The sequence below is a fragment of the Pteropus alecto genome, unplaced genomic scaffold (assembly GCF_000325575.1).
Source record: "Pteropus alecto unplaced genomic scaffold, ASM32557v1 scaffold275, whole genome shotgun sequence".
NCBI lineage: Eukaryota > Metazoa > Chordata > Mammalia > Chiroptera > Pteropodidae > Pteropus > Pteropus alecto.
Window position 1 is genome coordinate 521,082 of NW_006436301.1, and position 21,424 is coordinate 542,505.

Sequence of the window (21,424 nt, forward strand, 5' to 3'; positions counted from 1 at the left end):
GAAAACCAGACAAGGTGGGCTACCACCTCATATGAGAACCAGGAGCACAAACAAAGAAAAGTGGAAGCGCTAGTCTGAACAAGAGCTGAGCCCATTAGCAGAGACATGGTAAGAGGAACTTTCAAAGAAAGCCAACTGGTTTGAATTCAAACAGCATTTTGAAAAAGGGAGCTAAAATAAAATGCATTAGGCAAAAGTATTTCCACTGCCTGGGCACCAAGGGGCTGAGAGTAGGGAGAGGGGAGTTTTGCTGTCCTGGGTTAATAAAAGAAGTCTGTCTCTATGTGAGATGAAGTAGGTTGGCACACATTCGCCCGCGGCACTGTAGAGGAGAAAAAGCGGGGGTTGGGGGGTGGACTCAAGGAGGTTGGGAAAGTTGGGAGAGCAAACAGACTGAGATCTCTGTGTTACATATGCAAACAGTGTAGACATTTTCAAGATTCCTTCACTGCAGTTGGATGGTGGGGTGGAAGGGTGAATAATTACTCCCTGTTTTCTAGATGAAGAGACTGAAAAGCCACACAGCTAGAAGTGATGGAATGTCATAAGCAATGGGAAGCCAGCTCTTCCTGCTCCCGGTAGAGCCCCTTCCTCTGTTTAACTTCACTTCTGGGAGGGAGGGAAGATGACCTCATTTGCTCTCGACTCTGCTTCATTTGAAAAGCATTGACAGAGTTAGAGAGAGTTGGAAAGAAAGAGGAATGGTACATCCAGGAAGGAAGTAAACGGGGAGCAAGACTTCGAAGAGACATCATGGAACCGTCTAAAGGGTGCCAAGGCCCTCAAACAACTAGGAACATGAACGTATGATAACAAAAATGTACAGCAGGCACTACGTTATGCCATGTAATATGGTCTATAAAAATTTAAGATTTAGTAATAAAATTTGGGGTGTAAACTTCAGAAAGCGTATTTTTATTCAAAGCATGGGGAATGAAATATATCATTCTTCAATAAAAGAAAGCCTACTCGTTACTGGTGTTGTTAAAAAAAAAAAGAATTCTATACAATCTACAGCTCGTCAAAAAAAAAAAAAAAGACGTTTCCCTACTTTCTCTTTCGAGAATAGAAGAACTTCTGTTACTCTCTCCAACTCTCCAAGGGTGCTATCTTTTACGAGCTTATTAAGGCAACCTGCTTCTTTTCTTTCCACGCTTAAGTGACATTCTGTTGTTTCTCTAACTGGCTCCTCCTGCACACTGGGGTCGCCAGCCCCTAATAGGTATTCACCTGCTCCCCTCACTTAGTCACTGTGTGAGCCACCTAGGCACCAGGGCCAGGCTGCTCTTAAGTAAAGAATTCCAATTGTGACAAATTAGGTGGTGATTTTGAAGTGGCTCTGACATTCCTTTGGAAATTAAAAGGCCACTGACATCATATGGAAAAACAAGAACACTGTAGACATTTCTTTAAGGAAGGCAGCCAATATACTAGCAAGGATTTTGTGTATTTGGTGTATCTGACTTTTTTCCACCAATGGAAGGAGCAAGCGACTGAGTTCCCAGGATACATCACACTTGTTGATTTCATGACACTGGCTTAATCCACTCCCAGACCTTGGACCCCAGGAAGAGATGACTGAGGGGTTCTTAGGCTTATATTATAAAAGTGACCATTATATCCCTAATTCAGATAGTCTCATCTCTGACCAGAGTGACAGAACTCCTTTTTAATAGTCGATAACAGTGTTCTTGAGTTGAAAAGGTAAAATCACGTGGCCAGTCGATTTGATGGTCAACAGCTTTCTTTTTATTTTTCTTTTGGTTGCATTTTCGCAGGGTATATTTGAACACTGGGCTGCTGAGAAGCCATTTATGGGGGGGGAGGTCTCAAGGGGAGTTGGGGTGGCTTTTGGTAAAGCGGGGTGCAGAATTTTACTAGCACACAGATTGTTTTCTTTCCCCAGTGAGAAGTCTACATGGTTTTTTCATGGCCACACTGATCATCATTTATCACAATAACAAGTAGTTCTATACCAGTTGGTAGCTTTTAAGGGAATTAAGTCAGGTATTATTGTCCTCTTTTACAGACAAGGAAGGGAGATTCAGAAAGATGAAGTCATCTGTCCACAGAAATGACGAATAGTAGAGGCAGGACTAGATCTCACTTCCATGATTCCTATTGTTCATGTACCATACCGTCTTATGATGCCAACAGCCAAAGACAGGAAACACATTTTTCTGGCTTGGCTTTGTTTTTTTCTTTTGGCTTAATCGTTGACTTTGGGAGAGGTCATTGCCACCTTCTGCAATTTTGTGCTGCCTCCATGCCATTCTCATGCACAAATTCACTCCCGTTAGTAGCATTTCCCACAACTTGCCATCATTCTCAAGTGTCTCCTCTTCCCCTCCCCTCTGCCCTTCTGTATCTCATCCCCTCATTATAAGCTACAATTTCCATAAGCAGTGCTAGCAATAATGTAGTGGGAGGCAGCAGTGAAATTGACTTGAGATCCCACAGAGAAGAAAGGCTAAGATTTAGGGTACTATGCTTGAATAGGAAAGATTTCCTTTAAAAGGTGGTAGGTCCATACAGACCTCAAAAGAAAGACCCAGAAAGATACAAGAATGGGACAGAAGCTTGATGAGATTAGGAGACTAGCTTGATTAAAGAATGGGGAGATGACAGGTAAGAAATGAGACAGGAGGTATAAGCAGAAGGGTCTTGAAGTGATACTCCTGGAAACAGAACAGTAATTACCTAAAACAGCTTAAGCAGATAGATTGCTTCATTATTAAAAGGCACAGAAATAAAGGTTTAAACTCACCCGCAAGATTTCTTCAACACAGCTTGGATCACTGGGAAGGCTTACCTAAAACAAAATAAACAAAAAAATAAGCACAATTTAGTTATTCTCAGAAAAGCTTATTGCATGATATTTTACTGTATAGGAAAAATAGTAAAGAAAGTAAATACAGCTATCAACGCAGCTTTTCCCTATGAACTACAAAGCAGTAAGCATCTGAAGAAAGATGTTTTGTTCTGTCACTGATTCACTGTGAGACACTAAGCCATCGTCCCTTGTTGCTCGGGGCTTCACTTTGCTCATCTACCCAAAGAAGGAGCTCAACCTCCTGATCTTCTGACATAGTTTAGTATGTTATTCACAATCACAGATCTTTAAAAGATGAGGCTATAAAACACTTCTATGATTTAATTAAGTCCTCTTTGAACCTAGGAGTACAATCAGATGCCTACAAGTCTTATCCAAAACACTAAAGGTAAAACCCCTGTGTAAACTGCCTGCTTGCCTTGGCACTTAGAGTATCACAAATATACAAAGTGAATCCCGTGAGCCTTCTTTCCCAGTATGACGCCTTCTTAATCAATCAAAATTCACGCATCTAGCAGAAATGTACTGAGGATTTACTCCATGCCTGACAGGTGGCCTTTTCCTCCAGGGGCTCCATAGTCAGAGAAAGCAGGAAGCCAAACATCAAAGTCAGACACCAGCCATAAAGAAGCACATAACAAGGGACTTGAAAGTGGGACAGCCACCCGGAGAAAGGTCTGCTGGGCCTGATGTCACCTGTGCAGGTGATGGCATCCCCCAAGTATTCTTTACTCTGTCCAACCTTCACCCTCTTCGGGATTGCAATCTGATCACTTCTACCTCCTTCCAGTTCTGGTAAGAAGAATATTTGGTTTCTCTAATTCACTGCCTTGGGAGATAAAAGGCAAGTCCTGTACAGAGACTTGTTCCAGGCCTCTTGCAAGGTCAATTAAGTCATAACCCTTTAGTTACTCTGATACATTGGTGTATGAGCATAACTATATTTCAGGAAGTGGGTAATAGAATATGGCTTCGGTTTCCCTCAATGTTAAATAATACATGCTAAAACCATCAGCAAATCTTAGATTAGCATTAAAATTGCTACTGTCCAAACATAAATTTCAGCCAATATTTGTTGAATATCTTCTCCATATAAAGGCTCCTGCTCCCAGGAGCCTAAAATCTTTAATGGCAGGCTGAGAAAGAGTCACAAACAATGAGGGGCCATTCAGCCTGAGTTATCTTGACATAAATAATTGACAGTGTCCTCTTTCCTCCACAGAAATGTCCCAGTTTGGATGATAAATTATACAGTCACCCTTCCAAGAACAATCATATTCTAATACTGGGTAAAAAGAACAGTAGAAGGAAAGGCTAAAAAAGTTGGCTGGGCACACCTTATAAAGAACCTTAAATACAGTTTTCCCATAGGGGACCAGAGGTGGTTTGGCCTAGCATAGTTCATTCATTCATTCATTCATTCATTCAATTCAACAAATATTTTTTAAGGGCCAAGGACTGTGCTAGGCACAGGTACAATGGGAAGTAAAAGGAAACACAGTTTCTTCCCTCATGGAGTTTGCAGACTTGAGAGGGAAGCAGATGTGAAGAATCACATAGTCAATGTACAACTGTGACTGTGGTAAATGCTACAAAGAAGACCGTCCCGTGGACACTATTCAGCAAAACGAAAGGTTCCATGTCCAAATAAGTGTAGGAAATGCTGCAATCCATCCCCTTCTTGGAGATTCACAATGCAAATTAAAAACTCTGAGACACCTAGCTAATTGGTTTAATGCAGCATGTTCACAACTCTCTTCACCACTGAATTCTTGGGTTTTTTTATTTTTGTGGATTCCCCTCCCCCAATTAACAATTATCACCATTCCACAGAATGAGTGTTTGCAGAAAATACACTAGGAGATGCTGGTTTAACATATGGGATTACAGAAGTCAACTGATTATTCTTAATAGCAAATTAAATCTCATTGCTTTGCTCCATGCTTCAGGAACTATATTTTCCAAGATAATTCTTATACCTCTAACCAATGCCTTCCCTAAACACAAAGGTCAAAATGAATATAGCAAAGACTTCAATCTTTAATATCATTGTTGCTTTGTATCAATGTGGAATGCCTGGGCTAAGAAAGTATATAGTCCACTCTCCTTTTTCTACACATTAATTTTTCTCTCTGTTCTCTTTTTTTCATACAAATGCATAAACGTTAATTTTTAAAGTAAAGATGAAGAAATATCAGCAATATGCAGACACAGCAAGAATACTTGCCTACAAGACTAAAGAGTTGGGTGGAAGTCCTGGCCCTATCACTTGGTAGTAGGACTTGGTAACTTTATACCTCTAAGTTCCACTTTTCCCAACTGTAAAATAAAATAAAATAAAATAACGGCAATAATAATACGTACTACTTTCAGATCTCACAGGGTGTCTGTGAGCGGCCAATGAAATAAGTAAGGTGAATGTGCTTTGTAACCCACAGAGCCTCACACAACGAGTCAGGTTATTACCCCTTGTCCTGTTGTTCGCCTCACTGCTTTATTAAGTCCAGTCTTCTTGTCCTTTCAAGGTAAGATCTGACTCACTCTTGCCAAATGCATATATCATCTCTACACCTGGTATTATAAATATCTATTTCCTTATGGGGGGAAATACTGTCAAAGTAGAAAGACTTGTGGACTCTGGGGCTTTGCAACAAATCTAATAATGGCTTATTGGGGTCGGCAGCACACAGGATTGGGGAGAACTGTTTAGACAAGGACAGTCAAGTAAATATGCATCCACACTGTGTGTTCAGATTTTCTTTCTTTTAAGAAAATACTTGAATGCAGCGTTCACACGGAGTCACTAGTCCAACAAACTCACCTAGCCTTGTCCCGCAGCCGTTTTCACCGCAAGACAACTATATTTGAGCCACAAGTGTTTTTTTCCCCCCTGCGAGTGCTTTTGAATTAACCAGCTAGTATTTCCTCGGTGCCTAGAACAGTGTGAGGCATGGGGGGTTGATAATACAAAAAAACTCTGAAACTTGCCCTCTTTTTCTGAGAGTTACACATCTAGATGGGATGAGAAAACAAACAATTAGAGACCCACTGGGACATACATTGAAAGGTCGTGGTGACAAGGGTAATAGGATCGTATTCATTCACCCCTCTGCCTATTCATCAGTTCTCCCATTTATTCCTTTACACAACAAATCGTGATTGAGCGCACGCTGTGCTTACGATGGTGCCAAGAGGGAGGATTTAAAGACACTGAAGGCAACATAATTTCTGCCTTCAAGACTCCACGCAAATTGGGGAGAGAAACATTTACATGGAAAACAGACAATACGGAACAGGAGGTCTGATTTAGGTGTCAGGGAGAGGGTACCTACCGGGTCCACAGACAGAGCCATGTCCGACAGGAGCTCCCAGCCGCCGAGGTCCCCACTGTAGTCCTCGCTCCCCATGCGAGTGAGAGGCCAAGGACTTGACATGGCCGAGGAGTGGTGGGGCCACCTGAGGCCACTTCAGTCTCTGAGACCCTGCAGAGCCGCACCAGGGTCACTCTGTACACTGAAAGTAAGCTGAACTAAGCCTGGGCTCAGGCCAAAATTTGTCCAGTTGCTCTCTCTCTCTTTCTCCCTCTCTCTCCTTCTCCCCTTGACATACACCCCTCTTGCAGTTAATTCTGGAGTCACTCGGACAGGTGCGAAAGGAGACCGAGGGAGAGAACTAGTGGTGACACTGGGATTAGAACTGTTGCCCGATCACTCGCCGAGCTGCTTTTTAATTCCGGAGCCACCTTCTCCTCTCTTTAAATCCACTCTTGAGTATTCAGATAGTCCACAAAGCGCAAGTTAGCCACTCAGAGCCGCAGCGTCCTTTTGCATTCCCCCTCTCCGCCCCCTCCTCCTGGAGTAGAAAGCAAGCTGCATGCCGCACAGGGGCGGTTGGGCTCTCCCTCCTGGCCCCAGAGGACCCTCTTGTGCTGGGCACGGATGTGGTCCTCTGACAGCCAGGGAAGGCAGGCGCACGTCGGGCAGGTGGTGTGTTGACTGAGAGCCCTCACAAGTGCCTACTCTCTCTGCGTGTGACAGTGCAGGCTGCCATCCCATGTAGCCACAGAGAGACCACGCGCAAATCATCTGCCTGGTGATAAATACATATCTTAGGAAATAATCAGGGTACCTTTAAATCATCAAATATTCAATTAACTGCAGCAACAATAAATGAATTGCATAGATGTTTTAATCATTCTGGAATTAATCAATTTGGAGCATACTTCTTGGCGATTGGGGTAATAATACAAAATATCAAAAATACCCTGATTGTAGCATTGAGAGACATAAGCAGCAGCTAGCACTAATAGAAAACATGGAGATTAATGTAAAACATTAAAAGAATAATGGTTAACCCAGGGAAGCTTAGCACATGCCTCTGAGTACATTATTATTAAGGGACTGCAAGGCAAGAGAGGTAATTTTTTTTCTAAAATCATCCTGAGGTTGTCCCACAATACCTGGCAAACAAAGCCTAGCATTCTAGGTATATTCTACCTTGATGAAGACTTTGTAAAGTAAAACTCAAAACTTCCAAGTTTATTTGCCAACAAATGCCTGGATTCCCCTAGTAAATACAAGTGACACTGAGCAACACATCACTAACACCAAACACGATGCTATTGGTCCAGTTAAACAATATCCACAACTGACACCCATGGCGGCTTCCCAACCAATTCCATTTGTATTTCCTTTAACAAATTTCCGCATTTATCACCATGATTGATTTACAAGGCACAGAGTTCCCCTGAGAAAGCATTAATAATAAAACGAAAACTCAGGTTATGATATTGTACTACCAAATGGGTTTTCTGTCTTTTAAACATTTTTAATCCTTCTCGCTGGTCATTTGTAAAAACAAGAGGCAGCAGATTCAGAAGCTTTATCTCCTTTCCTTGTTCACAGAGTAGCAGCTTTCTAATTTGGAAAACTTCAAACCCACTTCACATTAGGATGCTTCTGTCCCTTGCTTCCTGCCTCACCTTAATCTGTCCCTATTCTCGTTTGTATTCATGAGTCTATGATTAAATGAGAATAGTTAATATTACATAAGCTGAAGACAGAAGTCCTCAGGTAATATAACTTTAATCAAAACAACAACAACAAAAAGATTTCACAACAGTGACATGTTATAGCCAACTAGCTCATCTTCCAATTTCTTTTTAAAATAGCGAAAGTCCTGGGTGTCCAAAGAGTTGGTGTTTACCTTAAAAAACTGCTTCTGGCCAATTTTTAAGGAGTCACACAGTCAAAATACTACATGTAAAAGAAACTAATGTTCATCATTCCCTCTACAAAAAGAGGGAACCAAAAGGAGAGTATAAAGATCAAAGAGATTTAACATTTGCCATTTTAAGCCAAGTATGAAAAATGGATTTTTTTTAGAATCTTACCTGGAACTAAAAAGGAAGAGACAGCAATTACGTTTTATTTATTTGAGTAAATAAGTGAGATAATTTACTATATTTTCAAGGAGCATCAAGGTGTAGTGGAAAAAATATGGTCTTCAAAGCTGGATGAACTTGGATTTTATTTTCCTTTCCATGAAAGAATTAATTTTATTGATTAAATTTATTATGCATAGAAAAATAATTCTTTCTTTTAATAAGTTTGTTGGGGTAATAATGGTTAATACAATTATATAATTTTCAGGTGTACGTCATAATTTGACATCTGTATATTATATTGTATGTTTACCACATTTGGATTTTAATCCCAGCTGATACTTAACTTGCTTTGAAAACTTGGGCAAGGTACTTGAACACCTCTGAGCCTCTGTTTCCCTATCTATATGAAGGGAATTTAAAAACCTACTTCTAAGATTATTATGAGGTTGAGATGTCTTGAAGTGTATAAAGGTACCTTAGCCTTGTAGGGGGTATGTCAGAAGTCTCCATCAACATCTTCTAGTTTAAGTTCCCTCAAAGGTTTTTGGAAAGGCATCAGCACCCTGGTCAGCACCCCAAGCCCTGTGACTGCTGAGTAGTTTGGCCCCCTTATAAGCTGGCCCCCATGACATCTTGTGAATGTCACTAATTATTAAATCCTATTCAGGAGCCCAGTATATAAAAGAGTCTCAGGCTGACGCTCCATCTGGTGGCTCTCACTGAAGGCGACAAAGAAGGCTGGAGATGGGACTTAAAGGGGTAAGACAACAGAGAGAGAAGGGGGAGTGGGGCTGGGAGGGATGGGGGAAGGGTTGGTGATTTGCTTCATTATGAGGCCATTTCTTCACTGATTGCATTAGGTATGGGCAACAGCGGAATGCAGATGCAGAAAGTCCCATCATCAGCTGAGAGTACCTAACGGCAGATGGGATTTGAAGTGAAGAGTACTTAATTCAGTGGGCTCTGAATAGCCATTAGCTCACTGTTCATTTATTTGGTCTAATGACTAGTTTCTATAGGAGAGTGACCTATAAACAGGGAGGAGAGCTTCAATCTTAAAGAAAAATAAGATAGGCATCTAGAGAGAACACCCTAAGAATCCAAGCAAGAGCCTATCCGGAAGTGCCTGGCTGCCTGACCTACATCCTCCACAGGATGCCCAGCCTCTGGTCACCTGGCCTGGGTAGTGAGGTCACTACTGGCCAGGTTCTCCAGGGCCAGCCTCTCCTAGATTCCTTAATTCTGCTGCTCACACTCGAGCTGTGTCTTCCTACTTCTCTGTGCCAGCCTCCAGACTCTGACCCAACTTGCTTGCCCCTTCTTCCCTGAGCTCCTCTCAGGCTTCTGTCTGTTCTTGGTGCCTGGCCTACACCCAAATGCTTTATATCCATGTTCTCTTACTTCTGGAATGCCAGTGCATGCAACCAACTCCTCAAGGTCCACAGAATACCCACTTCTGTCCTGTCCAAGTCTTAGTACCACAACCAAGTACCACAATCAAGACTTTCATCTTTTCATTTAAGATGAAAGTCTTGATTCCACTAAACCTCTACTTATTGTACTTCCACTAAAGTTAAAGGTTATCTTGTGTGCAGGCCCGCAATCTCCTCCAGTGAAAAGGATACTGGAAAAATACAGATGTACAAATTGGAATGAAGTAAGGCAATTTCTGAACTCTATTAATAGCCGCTGGTAACAAGACTAACATTCGTCATCTAAATATATAAAAAGACATATCAGGAGGCAAGTTCACTTTTGAATTTTATCAATTATAGAGTAAATGTTAGAGTTTTTAGAGTTTTCAGATGCTCCTTACTGCTCCATTATCATAGTAAATTCTCAGAATATAAAGCTACGAAAGAAATGCAAAGCCGTGATCTAACTTTCAGGTAAATAGGATCTAATAAAATAGTAAAAAGAAAAATACACTGTCAGTCAGGAAACAGTGGTTTCACATCCATGCTCCACTGTGAAATAACTGCATGATTGATGGCAGTTCACTTCCTCACTCTCCAGTTTATACAACAAAGGCACAGAAATGTATTACAAATTCTCAGTGTTTTGTATTTCACATAATAGCACAAAAATAATAGGGGATCTACATAAGATTATCAACTTTTTATCTTATCCTGAAAGGACATTACAAAAACAACACCCAGAAAGTAGGAAAGACAGTTGGTTCCCAAATATGACAGTGAACTTACGCCAATATCGCACACACTCACATGTACCATTGTTTTCATATTTCCCGTTTTGCCACAGAATAACAACACCTTCACATTGGATTGGTTGCCAAGCAAGATGATATCTCAGGTGTCTTTTGGGTTCTATGATTTTATTCCCCTTCTGTTGATTCTATTATGTTACATATGTTTTAGTCTATGTAGCAATCTACTTCTCAACATTCAATTCTCTATCTCCTATGCATGGATTATTTTCCCTGTGGATTATTAACATTAATGGTCAAGTCCCAGGTATATTTTCTCTTCTCCTGCTGATGGTTTTTAAATGCATGGGGAATGAAAAGTAATTTTTGCATCGACCGATACAAACATAGCTAAGAAGGCAACCTTTATGTAAAAAGTTGTATACAGCATGTAGCATATGTATACTATATGCCTCATCTATAAAACTCAGGAGTACTTTAGTGGTTCTAAGATGAAACTGAACTTAAACACCATTTACAGTACTTTTTGCTAGGATTCCAGATTTCATATAACATAGTATGTTATCTATCATGTGGCATGTGTTCCAAAGCCACTCATGAATTCTTAGTTGTGCCTAAGAAGGCAAGAGGAAAATCGGGCAAGCACAGTGTCCCAGTAGCCTAGGGGGAAAGGTGCTTCAAGGAGAAAGTGGCAATTAAGTAAGATAAGAATGCAGAATCGGCCGTTGGGTTTGGCAAGATCTAGGTCATTGGTGACTTTGGTAGGAGTTGTTTCAGTGCCATGCTGTGGATGCAAACCTGACTGCAGGGTGTTGAGGGGAGACTGAGAGGGGCAAATGGAGAGAGTGAATAAATGATTCCTACTGTGAAAGGGAGCAGAGAAATGAGTGATAAGGAGTGGTGATGTGGAGGTCAAGATTTTTCCTTTGTTTTTCTTTTTTAAGAGGGATTATATTAAGCGATATTTATATACCAAGAGTATAACTCAGTAGAGAGGGAAAACGTGTTGCAAAAGAAAAAGTAGATGATGGTAAAAGCAAAGTCCTTGAGAAAGTGAGAAGATCGAGACACAGTTGGAGAGGTTGGCCCGAAATGAGAGCATGGACACTTCTGGATACTTCTTCTATTGTGACAGGAAGGAAAGCAGAGTGCCTAGGTACATAGGCAGATGGGTTGGGGAAACTAAAGGCGAGAAGAGGAAGTGGTACTTGTCTGATCATATCTATTTTTCTCTATGAAGTACATGGCAAGGTCATCAGCTGAGAAGGTGGGGTGGTTATTGGAAATAGGAGAAGAAAAGAAAGGTGGGATATAACTGTCCTGAAGAACATAAACGTGGATTTGCTAGGGAAGTATAATAGAAATATCTAGCAATGTTTAGGGGAGAGAGAGAAAGAGCTAAATGCAGTGAGAAACACAGAAGGGGATGTTGTATATATCCCCTACCCCCGGAGTCTAGAGATAAAGGGGAGAGGAGGCAGGAGGAGGGGAAAGATGTGAGTTGGAGGCCAAGTAGCTCTGGTGATTTAGAAGGAGGTGATACTCTGCTCCCCACTATTAGCTGCTGCCATTTCCAACACTAATTAGCTAATTAACCACCGTTTGCAGTTCTCCAACCGCTCTAATCTATAAGAGGCTTCATTCTGAATGAAACAAACAGAGAGCCCAGAAGTAGGGGTAATGATTTTCTGGGATCTTACAGAGATGATTCCCATAATATTATCCAGAAGGCCAGATGAAATTAAGCCCAGGGCCAAATATGGGCCCAGGGCTTGAAGATCTCCTCTCTGGAGCTAATGAATTCAACTCTATCTCTAGGGAAACAGAGAACTCGATTAACCTGTATTCTCCAGAAAGATCATTCCTACATAACACTAGGAGTTTCCAAGTTGTTTAAAGAAAAGCTGTTTTGTAATCATTTAAATATTTTGTATTTAAGCAAACATCTCAACATTTACTATATGATCTTAGCATGAAACATTTTAAAACATGATTATCTTTTATAACACATCTGGGGTTCACAATTTCTTCAAAGCATTTACGGTTTCTAAAGATATAAGGACACTCCCATGGTGGGGGGGAAATGAAGTGGGAGTTCAGGTTTTTCTGGTAGCTTCTAAAGACATTGCCACAGGCATATGCTGGGGCTTTTAAGTGTAGTAACCCCATTTATAAAAGAACCTTTTAAATATGTATCTTCAGCTCTTATTTTTTGAAAATCTTTAAGAAAGAAAGGTCTTTCCTTGACATTCACAACTCTAAAGAAACTACTTAAATCTTCTTCTAAATAGATAGCTAATGATTTTAATGTCTGCTTTAAAACAAGAAACCCAGATTTCAGTTTGATTTTCCCCTAGTTAAATTTTCCTTAAAGCAGTATAAATGGAATAGACTTTATAAATTCTGTCCATACATGTCCTCAATAAAAATGTGACAACGGAATATACTTGATAGAAAGTGGCTCCACTTTCAGACTAACCTCTAACGAACTTGGCGCCTCCTTGACTCTCTAAACCCTGCATTTAGGATTGTCTTAATTGCCAGTGGGTGACATTGTGATTCCACAGAAACAGACTTACAATTGCTATTCTTTCACAGTGAAGATCCTAAAGAACAAGCCATGTGCATGGGAACTGAATTCTAGCCAGCTTCCCTATTATTTATAACTCTAATTAAAACACTTTTATCTATTAATGCCAAGTGACAGTGCTAAATATATTCAGGGAAGTTCACGTTTTTTTCTATACTTCTGAAATCTCTTAGATCTGCACCCACTTACATGTGGTTTAACTGCTCACTAAAATGAAATGATAGCTAAGAATAACTCACTTCCATTAGATTTATAAATCTCATTAATTAATTCTACATCTCCAATGGTGTAGAGACCAAACTCAAATGCAAGATCTAATTAAAGAGAAGTAAAAAAAAAAATGTTAAGAAACAACGCTGAGATTGAAACACAGAAGTAACTGTTTAGCCTCAAATTAATGAGGAGCTATGGTAAGCAAGCATGTCCATTAATCCCTAATGAGGATTTTAAACACATTAAAACTTCCTAATACAAAATGTTTGCCTTCCTTTTATCCAATAACAAATAAGCCAATAATTTTCTGGCTCTAAATGACACTATTAACTGTCACGGCATGTTTTATTTGACAAACCCTCCATTCAAATACTTTAAAACCAATTAATTTGCCTGCTGTGAAATGTGTTTCTTGATAGCTTTTATGTGATTTTTTTTTTCTTCTCAAAGAAATGTAAATAGGAGGTCAATGTAGGTGCCTGATTTTGCTTTAAAAAATCTGCCACAGTAGCTATAGGTTTTCTACCGTGTTTGCAATTCAAATGAACTGAGAGACAACCTCCGTTTTCAGGTCGCAATCTCAAAACGGTCTCCTGATAAGCGAACTGTGTGAGAGTAATAGTTTGATTACCATGAAGACGGTCTCATGTTTGAGAATGGAAAGTTGTTAAAATGACCACTTTGTTCAATTATAAATAATGATTCACCAGCCTGGCCCTCACTCTTCCTGCTTTGTTAAGTGACCTGGCTTTGTTACCTGTCTCCTGTTACATCCAGCTTTCCCTCAAATGCACCTGCATGTGTATCCTGGAAATCATTCTCTAAAACTGGAGTTTATTCCTGATGTTTCCATCAGAAAACACCACAGTTTGTTACACTTTTACTTTGGCAGAAAAATCAATAGAACAAATACAAGAAGTTCCTGTTTCTTAAACTTCCCCTGGGCCTTACTTCGTATTTCCAGTTAGCTTGAGAGATGGCCCCAAAGCCCCATCTGTGCAGCATTTATGGGACACTCAGAAACACTTGGCTCATGGAAGGGCATGGCACTTTTCCAGAAAATCACTCTGCAAACGCAGACCCTTGACATAGTGTCATAAAGAAAGAGTCTGTGGCATTCAGTGTGGGCCCACTCTGTGGAGTGTCTCTATCCCACTGTATTATAGGTTAAAGACCAAAGAGGTAGTGACACATGGTGTACCATGGTTTATGGAGCCTAACGGTTTATGCAAATTAACACGGATGGCAAATGCATGCAGCAATGATTCTAGCTTGTCTCACATCCACATGAAAATCTGGGATTGATTGTTTCTTAGCTGTGGAAGTATGCAGGATAAACAGACACCTGGCAGGTGTTTATAATTCTAGGTACAATTGGAACACATTACTGAAACAAACAAAGTATGCTCAGTGACCTAACCACACCTGATCCTGACCAGAATCAATGTGTTGGGGTACTTCCAAATTTGGAGTTTGGAAAATTTGTTTGTGTTAGGAAAATCATCCTGTTACCCCAATAATCTTTTTAAAAAAACTACCAGCTCCTTTAAGGTAGGAAAAAAAAAAGAAAATCGTCCCAAATGGAAAGCATACATTTGCATCCCCACTATGCCAAGTACACTGCACTAAGCATTATGGGAAATTCAGTAGATGATAAAGAATAAATGTGCACAGGGAACATGTACTCTAGATGAGTGGAAAGACCCACATACCTAAAATGAGTAAATGACAACACAATTAGTACATATTTTCTGATCCCTGAATCAGTTACATGGGCAGAAGGAGTGAGCACGAGAACCAGCTTTTGTCATGTGACTTAGATAACTAAATATGCGACTTTCCAGAATATCTAATCTGGAGAGAATGAAAGCGATTATTTCAAATCAGGACTACTTTAGATATCCCAGACTGCGCAGTGATCCTACTTTTCAAAGATGGATGGATGGTTTTGACAATAACTGTAACAGGAAGTCGCAAAAGAGAAAACTGTCCATGCATCTGGCGTGGTCAGGGAAAGAAGTGAGAGTTTACCTTAACTTTGAATAAAAGAAAAGATTCACGTAGGTAGTGACTATGGCACCGTATGACTCTGAGCAAGTCACAGTTTCTCCACATCTAAAAGAAAGGGGTTGACCTAGAATGTAATCTATAAAGTGACTCCAATCTATTCAAACAACTTTCAATCTGTGGTCCAAAGCAAATTAATTTCCAAACTTCAACTCATGTTCATCAGCTGACCTCTCATTAATAGAAATTTTCAATCCAAAATGAAAAGCAATATATTTCACAGGTACAGAGCCAACCATGATCAACAGACTAAAAATGTCAAGCCATTCCAGCAAATATTTTCAAAATGGAAACAGAGAGACAATATGTTTTAGAATTGCAGTGGAAGAATTAAAACGTGGACAGTTTAATTTTGAATATCAGGGAGACCACAATGACAATTACATGACATTTTCAAAAAAAAAACATGTTGGCCCCAAAGCCAAATTGCCTCAATCATGTGTGAACTTCCTTTTGAGTCAGAGGTTATTGCTAATAGTAGTGAAAATATACTCTCTACTTGATTAAATCAATAAAATTGAAGCTAAAACATGTAGAAATGGCTCTGTTTGAAAAGATTTTTTTGAAAAATCTCCTAATATTTCCTAAATCTTCCTTTTTTAATCAAGATTTGGGAATTGTACTGAGACCACCAGACATCAAGTGTGCTTGCGACCTTTTCAACTGTCAGATCAGACAGATTTTTATCTTATGAGAATCAACCCAAAGCCTCGAAGGTGCAGTGTCAGAGCATGAATCCATTTCACTAGACAGTCATTGAAATTATAATTCAAAGTTCAACTTACTTTCGCATTTCCTACTGCAATACTTTTGGCAGCCCAGGGCAGAAAGTCAAAACCTGGTTTCCAATGGAGACCACTTCTAGCGGTTTCTGAATGTTGGCAGCAAGAATCTCTTCTTGTCAAAGGGATCACAGTTGCTGACTTTCATTAATTTACTTTCAGTGACTGCTGCTCACTCTTATGAAGCCTTTCTTTACCTAAGGATGTGACCTGCTGTTGGACCCCATCAGAAACAGACACAAAGAGACACTGATATATTAGGAAATTGGGAAATCCCCTCCAGTGGCCTTCACAGACTCCACAACTTCCATTTATTCTCTCTGATGCCACGAGCGTAAAAAAACAAACGAACAAACAAACAAACAAACAAAAAAACCCAAGATTTGTGGCAAAGACATATAGCTGGAATCTGTAAAAGCTCCCAACTCAAGATAAATAAACTCACCAACATATATTACACTATAAAGTGTTATTTGAAGATCTTTTGAATCGGTTTCGAGGTCTTTCCTCAGTCAAATGAATTATTATAAAGACTTTAAAAATTTTAAATAACATACCAATTTAAATGATTCAATTACTAATACTTGGTGCACATTTACTTGGGTGTCCAGAAAGCTCTGGCTGAGGGTGTAATGTAAATAAAATTTCATTATGATCACACTAATCTTGAAATTATCTAGCCTAGCACTTAGGTATATTTCTGAAATATGTTTCATTAATTTTTAAATGTTTTGCCTTTGTTTTACAATCCATGCTCAAAAGAAAAGCGTGACATCTTATCAGCTACAAGGTTTTTAAGCAGCATTTATCATCTATTTGGTGATGATAAGCCTTGCAATTAGCATTTTCAACATTCTTAGTTTCTCTTCTCTATAAATGATCATCTAACCCCAAGTGACATCTCCTAAATCCTTAATGTGAAGATATTAACCCATGAATTCAAAACTCTAAGAACAGTACTCTGATAGCATATAAAAACAAAAGGGAATGAGGGCATTTATATGAGGGTGATATTTAAAAAGCTCTATTATCATTGCCACTAAGACCAATGCTCATGCAAATGATTTCTCAAAAGTTTAGAGTCCTACTGGGCTACGAAGGCCTTTTGCATAATCTCCACTCCTGCTCCCGCTTCCCCGGTGTCAGTCGTTCCTCACAAAAACTCTGTGACATAGGCAAAGAAGACAGAATGAATTTCATTTGAGGATAAAAAAGACCTGAGGCTTCAAAAGTGACGTGACTTGTCTGAGCTTTCATGGCTACTTAGTGACAAAGACTAGGCCCTGGATTTTCAGCTACCCATCCAGTATATCTTCTACTATTTCATGCTGCTGGTCTGTAAACATAGACTTTCAGAGTTCCATGAAAGCCATAGGAATTCAGGAGCCAAGTTCATGAACTTCAATGAAGGTTCACCTCTCAGATGAGAGGATACTCATATCTGTGAGGGGGCAAACAATGTTGTCACAAATTCCAAACTGTCGATCAACATAAAAGACAAAAAAACACTGATGGTCTAAAAAAGAGACCTGCAAAATGGCAAGTTGAAAACTTGAGAGAGGACAAAGAGCATCTTGAAGTAATGTTACCTGTACAATCATGACCCAGAGTCTGTGCTTTCAAGAGCACCTGCTATTGTCATCACTGGTAGACCAACCCTTCCTACAGCCTCCAAAGTGGCTAAGCACTGAGGAATCAGGTTCAACACTAATGTCAGCATCTTGCTACTCCAGTCCTTGATTCCATCTTTGGTTGTTGTGTCTTGGCCACTTTACATTCAATTAAAATTTGTACAGGTTTGCTGACAATCCAAATATGCTGGGGAAACTGTCCTGCCATGAACATCCACAGTCAATATTGATTTTAGAAGTCACAAATTTGTGGTGAAATGAGCTTCTTGGTGTCATGCCAAGGTCAGAATGAGGAAAGACGCTTGCTCACTCAACACAACATAACCTTCTCCTTCAATTGCTCCATTCAAGGAATGGGTAAACAGCCTAATAGAGCTGGCAGGGGCAACCCTTCCGTCTTTTGAAATTTGGTTACTTAGAGTAAGATGGGCACTCTGAAAAAACTGCCTCTGACAGCCATTATAGGTATGGTAGAGGCTTTTGGTCCAAAGCATTAAAGCTTTGAGGAGATGGACCAGGTAATAAATGAAATAACTCTCTAGTAATAAATGTGCCATCTGTCACATGCAAAGCTAATGCTACTGGTTCATTCTCAATGGAATACTTTTCAGTTCCTTGTCCAGTGATAGATACACTCATCTCATGATACACTCTTGACAAAGAAAACGTGCTGAGGGTTATACACTCCAACCTTCTAACCTGCGACCCATTTTAAAGATGAAGACAAATGAATTGCAGAGAGGTGTGATAATTTGCCCAAGATCACACAGCTTTGAAAGGAAGGCTTGGGAATAAATTCTGGCCCATCTGACTGAAAAGGCCAAGCTTTTGTAGTCATAGTATACAATCACTGCTTACATAACTCCCATGACAGGGGGCTCATTACTGCATAATTCAATTTGATTCAATTCAATTTATTTCTATTTAATTAAGCAACTCAAGAAGCTCTAATCAAGCTTCTTCTGGAAGATCTAACAGATCTATCTACACAGTCTCCTCTGTATTCTGTTGGGAAGTGAGAGGAAGTGAATTGTACCCTACCTTACCCTTGAAAACAAATAAATGGAGTATTTCTTAAAAAAATTTAAATAGTGCGATGGCATGGTGATGAGTATGGCTGTGATGAAAAGATGTCTGAGAAAACACTGTGCAAGCAAGACAGAAGACATACAAAAGGGAGGCAAAGTCTGGCACCTAGCTCTCTAGTCACCCAGCAGTGCAGCCCCCTGCCTCACTCACCATCACCACCAAAGGCTGGATCATCCAGAAGTCAGAATCTAGCTTTGCCTCAAGCCAGGTGTGTTACGCAATAGGTTAGTGCTTCTACTTAGATTCTGTGGCTGCAGAGCATGGTGAGGTTTGCCAGGGCATAGGGGCCATCGTCATTGCCTTGGCTTCCATCGCACCATGTTCAGTCTAAACAGCTGAGCCAATCAAAGCAAGGCAATGAGGTAATATAATGCTAGCAAATTAGAAGTATTGAGAAGAGAAGGTTAGATGAATAAATTCATTTTGTAAATTATGATTTAAGGGCAGAAAATAATAGTACTTGTTAATTTCTGGAGAGGCATGCCTTGGAGCAGTTGCAAATGCCCTCTCCCACTTCTATAAATGATCCATCCATGCCCCCTTTATAATTGGTGGATAATTCAAAAGTGAAATTTGGCATACTGGGTGGTATTTCTGAAAGTTAAGTCAGTGTCGTGTCCCCTCCCTTTCTTTTCCTTGTCTACTCAGTTTCACTAACAGTAGTTCCCATATTCAACCATTAAATGGAAGAGCCACACCAAAGTGGAAATGATCAGTTTCAATGGGGTTCCTTAATTAGACATTGTGGTATATCCCATCATCGAAACCATGACCTAATAGCAACCTCCATATTAGTGTGTCTAGACTTTGGAGTGAACACCTGGCGGCAGCTACTCCCAAGGTACACTAAATGCTTTATGCAGACCACCCCAGCATTAGTATTTTACAGCATTATTTTCACTGCTTAACAATATACTGAGTTAAAGGTAAGGCACAAAAATGAAAAAGTATATGTCAACAAAGCTTTTTGTTGTTATGGCTTTGGTATTAAAATGGTCTTATAAATGGCTAATGTTTATAGAAATGCTTATATGTTGAGCAGTTGCAATGGGCCAGGCTTATCCTTTGATCTTACTTAATTTCCAATGCAACACTATGATGAAAGCATCATTATCCCGTTTTTTAAATGATGAAAGTGAGATTTGGAGAGGTTAAGTAATCTGCCCAAGGTCATACAGTTAATATGCGATAAAGCCAAGATAGAAAACCATGTCCGTATGACTTCAGACCTGCATTTTTAACCATTATATGAGAAAATTGACTCCCAATTATATTATCAAAAAGGAAGGTACATGGTAGGTCCTACTAAAAATGGGTTGTGTTATATTATCTTCACTTTGCAAAACTCCTTTGTTATGCCAACATAACACAATATAGTAAACATGAAAATACAAGTTGTAGCTCAATGAGCCCATTTTTTCCATTATTCTGATAAGCATAGGGTTATATATACCTGGCTCTGTAGGATAAATGAGATATCGTGATAATTTCTTTGCATTCATAATTACTGTGGCCTATATAATCACTTTCAATTCAACTCTACAAAGTAAAACATGTAACTCACTGGGCTATTACAGACGATCTCAAAGACAAACTGGTTAACGTGGCCATGAGAGGATTTTTTCTTCCTACAGTAGTCATCCCCTTACCCATAGAAAGTTTTACTTTCTATGGTTCTATACCTGCAGTTAACACAGTCCAAAAATATTAAATGGAAAATTCCAGAAATAAACAATTCATAAATTTTAAATCACACGCCATTTTGAGTAGTATGATTAAATCTTATGCCATCCTGTCTGTCCTGCCTGGGACCTGCGTCACCCCTTCATCCAGCATATCTGTGCTGTGTATGCTACCTACCTGTTAGTCACTTGGTAGCCATCTCAGTTATGTGATCAACTGTCAAGGTATGGCAGTACTTGTGTTCAAGTCACCTTTATTTTACTTAATAATGGCCCCAAAGAGCAAGAGTTACCTAACAGTAGGTCACAATGCCTACATCATTTACCTCATTGCATCTCATCAAGTAGGCACTTGTAGGCATTTTATCACCTGACATCATCACAAGGAAAAGGGTGAGTATAGTATAATAAGATATTCTGAAAGCCCATATTCACATAACTTTTATTATAGTATATTATTATAACTGTTATAATTATGTATATTGTTATAATTATAATTTTATTATTACTTATTGCTGTTACTCTCTTACTGTGCCTAATTTATAAATCAAACTTGATCATAGGTATACATGAATAGGAAAAAACATACCTTATGCAGCCTTCAGTACTATTCACAGTTTCAGACATCCACTAGAGATCTTGGAATGCGTCCCCAGTGGGTAAAGAGGGGACTACTATATAAAACAAATTAAATCGAACTAGAAGGTAAGATTGTGATGAGCCTGTTGAATAAAGACAAATAGTTCAGGAGTGAAGGATTTCTGTATTTTAAACTTCAGTGTTTCTGCAAATGTAAAATATGTATATAAGTACATAGAATAAATACATATTGTCTCAAAATTGATAATCTAACAGCAAAATGGGTCCTCCTTAAGAGAATTTCAAAGCCTAATTTTTCAAAGGTTACATTTCTCACAAGTTCCCTCTAATGCGTTCACCACTGGTTTGTTTATTCTATTTGGCTCTAATAAGAGAAAACGCACT

General features: G+C 39.5%; 1 protein-coding gene across 1 annotated transcript in view; it reads right to left on the bottom strand.

Annotated features, from left to right (window-relative positions):
- AFF2 (AF4/FMR2 family member 2) overlaps positions 1–21,424 on the bottom strand; it is a 452,816-nt gene that overhangs the window by 174,608 nt on the left and 256,784 nt on the right. The window contains exon 4 of the mRNA XM_025047899.1: positions 2,768–2,812. Coding sequence (XP_024903667.1) covers positions 2,768–2,812 — 45 coding nt within the window. The remainder of the gene's footprint in view (positions 1–2,767; positions 2,813–21,424) is intronic.